The 10,000-nt window shown below is 38.4% G+C and overlaps 1 protein-coding gene and 2 long non-coding RNA genes across 4 annotated transcripts in view; all 3 read left to right on the top strand.

The window, feature by feature from the left end:
- The first annotated feature begins 3,205 nt into the window (after positions 1 to 3,205).
- Positions 3,206 to 10,000, top strand: part of LOC126988596 (N-alpha-acetyltransferase 25, NatB auxiliary subunit-like) — a 20,503-nt gene continuing 13,708 nt past the window's right edge. Inside the window, exons 1-3 of the mRNA XM_050846939.1 lie at positions 3,206 to 3,279; positions 6,214 to 6,438; positions 7,436 to 7,629. Coding sequence (XP_050702896.1) covers positions 3,219 to 3,279; positions 6,214 to 6,438; positions 7,436 to 7,629 — 480 coding nt within the window. The 5' untranslated portion in view covers positions 3,206 to 3,218. The remainder of the gene's footprint in view (positions 3,280 to 6,213; positions 6,439 to 7,435; positions 7,630 to 10,000) is intronic.
- Positions 3,294 to 5,119, top strand: LOC126988597 (uncharacterized). Its single transcript, XR_007742284.1, has 3 exons — positions 3,294 to 3,467; positions 3,820 to 4,004; positions 4,531 to 5,119. It is a non-coding gene; the product is annotated as an uncharacterized LOC126988597 (long non-coding RNA).
- Positions 5,310 to 6,197, top strand: LOC126988598 (uncharacterized). Of its 2 annotated transcripts, none has more exons than XR_007742285.1 (3): positions 5,310 to 5,455; positions 5,721 to 5,852; positions 6,051 to 6,197. It is a non-coding gene; the product is annotated as an uncharacterized LOC126988598 (long non-coding RNA). The 2 variants fall into 2 exon arrangements; XR_007742286.1 differs by lacking the exon at positions 6,051 to 6,197 and adding an exon at positions 5,919 to 6,048.

Raw genomic sequence — 10,000 nt, 5'->3', positions numbered from 1 at the left:
TTATCAAAGTCTTTTTACATTCATTAATCAGCCAGTTCAAGTAATTATATCATTCCAAATATAAATAAACCAAAAAATTAAAATATAGAGAGTTGGCGATAATGAGTCCAATTAACACGTGATTAGGCCGCGGTAAATTTACATATATTATCATTTTGGGGGTTATCAGAGTCTTTTAACATTCATTAATCACCCAGTACAAGTAATTATATCATTCCAAATATAAATAAACCAAAAAATAAAAATATAGAGGGTTGGCGATTACGAGTCCAATTAAAACGTGATTAGGCCGCGGTGAATTTACATATATTATCATTTTGGGGGTTATCAGAGTCTTTTTACATTCATTAATCACGCAGTTCAAGTAATTATATCATTTCAAATATAAATAAACCAAAAAATTAAAATATAGAGGGTTGGCGATTACGAGTCCAATTAACACGTGATTAGGCCGCGGTGAATTGACATATATTATCATTTTTGGAGTTATCATAGTCGTTTTACATTCATTAATCACCCAGTTCAAGTAATTATACCATTCCAAATATAAATAAACCAAAAAATAAAAATATAGAGGGTTGACGATTACGGGTCCAATTAACACGTGATTAGGCCGCGGTGAATTGACATATATTATCATTTTTAGGGGTTATCAAAGTCATTTAACATTCATTAGTCACCCAGTACAAGTAATTATATCATTTCAAATATAAATAAACCAAAAAATAAAAATATCGAGGGTTGGCGATTACGAGTCCAATTAACACGTGATTAGGCCGCGGTGAATTTACATATATTATCATTTTGGGGGTTATCAGAGTCTTTTAACATTCATTAATCACGCAGTTCAAGTAATTATATCATTTCAAATATAAATAAACCAAAAAAAAAATATAGAGAGAGTTGGCGATAATGAGTCCAATTAACATGTGATTCGGCCGCGGTAAATTTACATATATTATCATTTTGGGGTTATCAGAGTCTTTTTACATTCATTAATCACCCAGTTCAAGTAATTATATCATTCCAAATATAAATAAACCAAAAAATCAAAATATAGAAGGGTTGGCGATAACGAGTCCAATTAACACGTGATTAGGCCGCGGTGAATTTACATATATTATCATTTTGGGGGTTATCAGAGTCTTTTAACATTCATTAATTACCCAGGTCAAGTAATTATACCATTTCAAATATAAATAAACCAAAAAATTAAAATGTAGAGAGTTGGCGATTACGAGTCCAATAATTAACACGTGATTAGGCCGCGGTGAATTTACATATATTATCATTTTGGGGTTATCAAAGTCTTTTTACATTCATTAGTGACCCAGTTCAAGTAATTATATCATTCCAAATATAAATAAACCAAAAAATAAAAATATAGAGAGTTGGCGATAATGAGTCCAATTAACATGTGATTCGGCCGCGGTAAATTTACATATATTATCATTTTGGGGGTTATCAGAGTCTTTTTACATTCATTAATCACGCAGTTCAAGTAATTATATCATTTCAAATATAAATAAACCAAAAAATAAAAATATAGAGGGTTGGCGATAACGGGTCCAATTAACACGTGATTAGGCCGCGGTGAATTTACATATATTATCATTTTGGGGGTTATCAGAGTCTTTTTACATTCATTAATCACCCAGTTCAAGTAATTATATCATTTCAAATATAAATAAACCAAAAAATCAAAATATAGAGAGTTGCCGATTACGAGTCCAATTAACACGTGATTAGGCCGCGGTGAATTGACATATATTATCATTTTGGGGGTTATCAGAGTCTTTTAACATTCATTAATCACCCAGTTCAAGTAATTATATCATTTCAAATATAAATAAACCAAAAAATAAAAATATAGAAGGGTTGGCGATAACGGGTCCAATTAACACGTGATTAGGCCGCGGTGAATTTACATATATTATCATTTTGGGGGTTATCAAAGTCTTTTTACATTCATTAATTACCCAGGTCAAGTAATTATATCATTTCAAATATAAATAAACCAAAAAAAAAATATAGAGAGAGTTGGCGATAATGAGTCCAATTAACATGTGATTCGGCCGCGGTAAATTTACATATATTATCATTTTGGGGGTTATCAGAGTCTTTTTACATTCATTAATCAGCCAGTTCAAGTAATTATATCATTTCAAATATAAATAAACCAAAAAATAAAAATATAGAGGGTTGACGATTACGAGTCCAATTAACACATGATTAGGCCGCGAGGGTCCCAACTTGCCACCGTCAGGTATAATAATGTTCATAATAACCCCCCTGACCTCCCCCAGACACAAATAATGATCTAATTAACGAAAACACTATTCCCTCTCACCTGTCGTCGATTCCCAGGCCGCGGCGACGCTTAAAACACCAAAAAACACTAAGAAAACACGACATCTCTCCGTCTCACTCTCTTTCAGACGACCCGCGAAGACAACTGAGGAACTATATTATTTTTGTATTTTATTTATATTTAACAGAGAATAAAAAATAATTACTTAAACTTGTGACTAATTAATATAAAAGACTATCATAACCCCAAAATAATAATATGTGAATTTATTATTTTATTTCCATAGTCAAACGAGCATCTAAAATCCCTCTATTTTTTTTGTTAAACACCCCAAACACACACAAACACCATAAAACAGGACTAAACAAATAAAAACACAAACAAACACCTAAATATAACCTAAAACAACGCGTAGATAAGTTAATACAGTGTTTGTTTCCATACATACAAACACACGCACAAACACTCACAAACACACACCGAAAATGCCCAAAATAAATAAAACAAATAATATAGAGCCTTAAAACACCCTAAAACACCTTAAAACACCTTAAAACAGACCAAACCACCATTGTCACAAACACACACAAACAAACACAAACACCCCCATAAAAACACATAGAAAAATAAAACAAATAATATAGGCCCATAAAACACTGTCAGAAACCCTTAAAACACCTTAAACAAACGAATATTGTGTTTGTTTTCATCCTGGCAAACAAATGAGGGCTTAGAAGCGCAACAAACACACACAAACACGCCCAAACACACACATACACGCACAAACACCGCCTCAAAAGCCTCAAAATCAATAAAGCAGAAAATATAGTACCCTAAAACACCTCCAAACACGGTTAAAACACCTTAAAACACATCAAAACAACATTGTCCTAACGGGTAGTCCACCATGGCCGGCAAGTCCCACGTTGACGATTCCGTGATAGAGCGTCGACTCCGGCCTATTTACGGTATTTCCCGCCACTTTACCCCGAAATTACCCACATGGCGTTAATTAGGAGATCTTTAACTATAAGAGAACGCTAAGTAACCCTCATTAACCCCGCTAATTACTGCAGGAAAGAGGGAAATGGGGGACCCTCGACTGCGTTCCTGGTTGAGTTATTTTTATATTTTTGGTGGTTATTTCTTTCCACAGGTGTTCACAGGTGTCCCAGGCGGTGATATTAAACCCAGATGTCTGTTTTATTTATCTGTTATCTTCATGATGTCTTATTCTCAGCCATAATTGAGTTACAAGCAAAATAGACATGGTTTCCTGAATGGCTTCGTGAGTTTTTTTTCATATTTTTCTTGATTATTTCCCTTCCACAGGTGTCCACAGGTGTCCCGGGCGGTGATATGAAACCCAGATGTCTGTTTTATTTATCTGTTATCTCCATGATCTTTTATTCGCAGCCATATATGAGTTACAAGCAAAATAGACATGGTTTCGTGAATGGCTACGGGAGTTTTTTTTCATATTTTTCTTGATTATTTCCCTTCCACAGGTGTCCACAGGTGTCCCAGGCGGTGATATTAAACCCAGATGTCTGTTTTATTTATCTGTTATCTCCATGATGTCTTATTCTCAGCCATAATTGAGTTACAAGCAAAATAGACATGGTTTCCTGAATGGCTACGCGAGTTTTTTTCATATTTTTCTTGATTATTTCCCTTCCACAGGTGTCCACAGGTGTCCCGGGCGGTGATATTAAACCCAGATGTCTGTTTTATTTATCTGTTATCTCCTTGATGTCTTATTCGCAGCCATAATTGAGTTACAAGCAAAATAGACATGGTTTCGTGAATGGGTACGGGAGTTTTTTTCATATTTTTCTTGATTATTTCCCTCCCACAGGTGTCCACAGGTGTCCCAGGCGGTGATATGAAACCCAGATGTCTGTTTTATTTATCTGTTATCTCCATGATGTCTTAGTTGCAGCCATATATGAGTTACAAGCAAAATAGACATGGTTTCGTGAATGGGTACGGGAGTTTTTTTTCATATTTTTCTTGATTATTTCCCTCCCACAGGTGTCCACAGGTGTCCCAGGCGGTGATATTAAACCCAGATGTCTGTTTTATTTATCTGTTATCTCCAGGATGTCTTATTCGCAGCCATATATGACTTACAAGCAAAATAGACATGGTTTCCTGAGTGGCTGCAGGAGTTTTTTTCATATTTTTCTTGATTATTTCCCTCCCACAGGTGTCCACAGGTGTCCCAGGCGGTGATATTAAACCCAGATGTCTGTTTTATTTATCTGTTATCTCCATGATGTCTTATTCTCAGCCATAATTGAGTTACAAGCAAAATAGACATGGTTTCGTGAATGGGTACGGGAGTTTTTTTTCATATTTTTCTTGATTATTTCCCTTCCACAGGTGTCCACAGGTGTCCCAGGCGGTGAGGTTATGCCCAGGTGTCCATATTACCTATCTGCTACTTTGTTATGTCTTACTAGTAGCCATATTTGAGTTATAAGCTTAATAAGACATGGTGACGGGAATGACTACATGTGTTCAGGTATTTTGTAGGTTAATTAATCCCTCATCCAGGTGTTTCAGGTGTGATTTTAAGCCCAGGTGTCATTAATTAGTGTACCCTTGACAAGTTATACCCCCTACAACCACTACAACCACTACAACATATACTTCTGGCAGTGAAGATTGGATATATCACTGCCCGGAGACCTGTTTTCCTAGTGGCCCTGTGCCGCGGTTAATGGCCCCTGGTGGCCCTCACATGACCTCACCAGAGAAGAAAGGGCAAGGATGGAAAGTATAAGAGGACGAAGATGAAGAAGAGAAAGAGAGGAGGAGGAGGAGGAGGAGGAGGAAGGACAAGGATGGAAAATATAAGAGGACGAAGATGAAGAAGAGAAAGACAAGATAAAAGAGAGGAGGAGGAGGAGGAGGAGGAGGAAGAAGGACAAGGATGGAAAATATAAGAGGACGAAGATGAAGAAGAGAAAGAGAGGAGGAGGAGGAGGAGGAGGAGGAGGAGGAGGAAGAAGGACAAGGATGGAAAATACAAGAGAACAAAGATTAAGAGAAAGACTAGATAAAAGAGAGGAGGAGCAGGAGGAGGAGGAGGAGGAGGAAGAAAAGTCTGATTGATTAAGAAAAAACAACAAGGAAAAGGTTAATCTATCTCCGTTTCCCCCCCTGGAAAGACAAGATAAAAGAGAGGAGGAGGAGGAGGAGGAGGAGGAGGAAGGACAAGGATGGAAAGTATAAGAGGACGAAGATGAAGAAGAGAAAGAGAGGAGGAGGAAGAAGGACAAGGATGGAAAATACAAGAGAACAAAGATGAAGAGAAACACAAGATAAAAGAGAGGAGGAGCAGGAGGAGGAGGAGGAGGAGGAAGAAAAGTCTGATTGATTAAGAAAAAACAACAAGTAAAAGGTTAATCTATCTCCGTTTCCCCCCCTGGACAGAATGGTTTAATTAAGAAAAAACAACAAGGAAAAGGTTAATCTATCTCCGTTTCCCCCCCTGGACAGAATGGTTTAATTAAGAAAAAACAACAAGGAAAAGGTTACTCTATCTCCGTTTCCCCCCCTGGACAGAATGGTTTAATTAAGAAAAAACAACAAGGAAAAGGTTAATCTATCTCCGTTTCCCCCCCTGAACAGAATGGTTTAATTAAGAAAAAACAACAAGGAAAAGGTTACTCTATCTCCGTTTCCCCCCCTGGACAGAATGGTTTAATTAAGAAAAAACAACAAGGAAAAGGTTAATCTATCTCCGTTTCCCCCCCTGAACAGAATGGTTTAATTAAGAAAAAACAACAAGGAAAAGGTTAATCTATCTCCGTTCCCCCCCTGGACAGAATGGTTTAATTAAGAAAAAACAACAAGGAAAAGGTTAATCTATCTCCGTTTCCCCCCCTCGACAGAATGGTTGGACACAGGCACCAACAAGAAGGCCGTTCAGGAGGCCGACAAAGTTCTCCGCAAACAGCCCTCCCTGCACTGTGCCCGGGTCTTGAAGGGCCTGGCACTGTTACGCATGGGGCGACGCGGGGAGTGCCAGGACTTGGTGGCGGCCGTGGTTAAGGAGGGGCCCACCGATGAGGCTACGTTGCAGGCACTCACCATATGCTACAGGGAAATGCACATGCGTGAGTCCTGGGGGTGTTGGGTGTTATACTAGAGTTAGGTTAGGTTAGGTTAGGTTAGGTTAGGTTAGGTTAGGTTAGGTTAAGTTAGGTTAGACTAGAGTTAGGTTAGGTTAGGTTAGGTTAGGTTAGGTTAGGTTAGGTTAGGTAAGGTTAGACTAGAGTTAGGTTAGGTTAGGTTAGGTTAGGTTAAATTAGGTTAGATTTGGTTAGGTTAGGTTAGGTTAGGTTAGGGTAGGGTAGGTTAGGTTAGGTTAGGTTAGGTTAGGTTAAGTTAGGGTAGGTTAGATTTGGTTAGGTTAGATTTGGTTAGGTTAGGTTAGGGTAGGTTAGGTTAGGGTAGGTTAGATTTGGTTAGGTTAGGTTAGGTTAGGTTAGGGTAGGTTAGGTTAGGGTAGGTTAGATTTGGTTAGGTTAGATTTGGTTAGGTTAGGTTAGGTTAGGTTAGATTAGGTTAGGTTAGGTTAGATTAGATTAGGTTAGGTTAGATTAGATTATATTAGGCTAGGTTAGGTTAGGTTAGGTTAGATTAGGTTAGGTTAAGTTAGGTTAGATTTGGTTGGGTTAGGTTAGATTAGGTTAGGTTAGATTAGATTAGGTTAGGTTAGATTAGGTTAGGTTAGGTTAGGTTAGAATTAGCGGGTAAGAGAGAGAGAGAGAGAGAGAGAGAGAGAGGAAGGAAAGAAGATTGAAAGAAAGAAAAGAGAAAAATTAATGAGAGATAGAGACAGAAAGAGAGAGAGAGAGAGAGAGAGAGAGAGAGAGAGAGAGAGAGAGAGAGAGAGAGAGAGAGAGAGAGAGAAAAGAAGAAAAAGAAATTGAGAGCGAGAGAGAGAGAGAGAGAGAGAGAGAGAGAGAGAGAGAGAGAGAGAGAGAGAGAGATACCATATTGAGAAAGAAAAAATAGAAGAGAGGGAGAACTAGATAAAAAAATCTAATAAAACTAAAATAAATGATACAAAAACACCCTTCCCCGCACCCTACCCCCCCACCCCCACAGCCGAGGAGATCTGCCGCGTGTACGAGGCGGCCGTGAGGTGCGAGCCGGGCAACGAGGAGCTGCTATCCCACCTGTTTATGGCATATGTCCGTGTGGGTGACTACAGGAGCCAGCAGCAGACCGCAATGAGGCTGTACAAGCTGAGGCCCAAGAACCCTTACTACTTTTGGGCCGTCATGAGCCATGTTATGCAGGTAAAGGGGTGCGTTTGGGTGTGTTTGGATGGGTTTGGATTTGATTTGGTGTTTTGTTGAGTGTTTTTGGATGTGTGGGTAAGTTTGTGGAGGTGCGTTTGGGTGTGTTTGGATTTGATTTGGTGTTTTGTTGAGTGTTTTTGGATGTGTGGGTAAGTTTGTGGAGGTGCGTTTGGGTGTGTTTGGATTTGATTTGGTGTTTTGTTGAGTGTTTTTGGATGTGTGGGTAAGTTTGTGGGGGTGTGTTTGGTTGTGTTTGGGTGGGTTTGGATTTGATTTGGTGTTTTGTTGAGTGTTTTTGGATGTGTGGGTAAGTTTGTGGAGGTGCGTTTGGTTGTGTTTGGGTGTGTGTGTGTGTTTGGATTTGATTTGGTGTTTTGTTGAGTGTTTTTGGATGTGTGGGTAAGTTTGTGGGGGTACGTTTGGTTGCGTTTGGGTGTGTGTGTGTGTTTGGATTTGATTTGGTGTTTTGTTGAGTGTTTTTGGATGTGGGTAAGTTTGTGGAGGTGTTTGGGTGTTTGGGTGTGTTTGGATTTGATTTGGTGTTTTGTTGAGTGTTTTTGGATGTGTGGGTAAGTTTGTGGGGGTGCGTTTGGTTGTGTTTGGGTGTGTTTGGATTTGATTTGGTGTTTTGTTGAGTGTTTTTGGATGTGTGGGTAAGTTTGTGGGGGTGCGTTTGGTTGCGTTTGGGTGTGTGTGTGTGTTTGGATTTGATTTGGTGTTTTTTTGAGTGTTTTTGAATGTGTGGTTAATTTTATGGCGGTACGTTTGGTTGCGTTTGGGTGTGTGTGTGTGTTTGGATTTGATTTGGTGTTTTTTTTAGTGTTTTTGGATGTGTGGGTAAGTTTGTGGAGGTGCGTTTGGTTGTATTTGTGTGTGTGTGTGTGTGTGTGTGTGTGTGTGTGTTTGGATTGGCATTAATGATAGGTTTGGTGATTTTTGGGTGTTTTTGAATGTGTGTGTGTGTGTGTGTTTGGATTTGCTTTAATGTTTGATATGGTGATTTTTGGAGTGTTTTTGGAGGTGTTTGGGTAATTTTATGGGGGTGCGTTTGGTTGTGTTTGGATGCGTTTCGTGGTATTGGGGTATGTTTGGATTTGATTTGGTGACTCTCGGGTACGGTTGGAATTGATTTGGTGGTGTTTGGGCATGTTTGGTTGTGTTTAGATGCGTTTTGGTGGTTTTGGGGTATGTTTGGATTTGATTTGGTGACTCTCGGGTACGGTTGGAATTGATTTGGTGGTGTTTGGGCATGTTTGGTTGTGTTTAGATGCGTTTTGGTGGTTTCTGGGAATGTTTGGATATGTTTTGGTGATATTTTGGTATGTATTAATGTATTTGGGTAATGTTTGGGGGTGCGTTTGGCTGCGTTTGAAAGCGTTTTGGTGGTTTCTGGGAATGTTTGGATATGTTTTGGTGATATTTTGGTATGTATTGATGTATTTGGGTAATGTTTGGGGGTGCGTTTGGCTGCGTTTGGAAGCGTTTTGGTGGTTTCTGGGAATGTTTGGATATGTTTTGGTGATATTTTGGTATGTATTGATGTATTTGGGTAATGTTCGGGGGTGCGTTTGGAAGCGTTTTGGTGGTTTCTGGGAATGTTTGACTTTGTTTTGGTGATATTTTGGTATGTATCGATGTGTTTGGGTAATGTTTGGGGGTGCGTTTGGCTGCGTTTGGTTGTGTTTGAGTGTGTTTGGGTGTGTTTTGAGTATGTGGCATTGTGTTGGCAGTGTACAGGTGTGTGTTGAGATATGTTGTGTTGGTTTTGAGATGCATGTTGATGTGTTTTGATGGTGTTTGTTTGGTGGTATGTATGCTTGTGTTTGTTATGGGTGTTTTTATTTATTTATTTTACATGTTCGCCTGTAGTGCCCGGTTGTCAGCCCAAGCCCGCCATGGTGCAGGCAACTTTTATAGTGGCGCCATCTAGCCTTGGTTTGGTTTGGGTGCTATTAAGGTCAATTTGAGTGCTTTTGAAGGCATTTTTTGTAATATTATTTTGTCTTGCATTCGTAGGTGTTTATATATATATCAGGTATGGAAAAAATAATGACCTTTCTAAAAAAGTTATGGTTATTAATTTCAGTGTTTTTGAAGGCATTTTTTGTAATATTATTTTGTCTTGCATTCGTAGGTGTTTATATATATATCAGGGTCGGAAAAAATCATGACTTTTCTAAAAAAATATATGAAAAATTGATTTATTTGATTTATATTGGATTTTTTTTATTTCAATTGATTTTTTTTGTATTGAACTTGTCTTAACATACATTACCAGGAGGAGTTTTATGTGGAAAACTCCTTGCAATGTATGTCGTTTTATAAGTTGTCAAATTTGGGTCATATTAATAAGAAATTCGACTTAATC

The sequence above is a fragment of the Eriocheir sinensis genome, chromosome 69, assembly GCF_024679095.1.
Source record: "Eriocheir sinensis breed Jianghai 21 chromosome 69, ASM2467909v1, whole genome shotgun sequence".
NCBI classification, from domain to species: domain Eukaryota; kingdom Metazoa; phylum Arthropoda; class Malacostraca; order Decapoda; family Varunidae; genus Eriocheir; species Eriocheir sinensis.
Note: the sequence above shows the minus strand (reverse complement) of the source record. Positions and strands in the feature narration are given on the sequence as shown.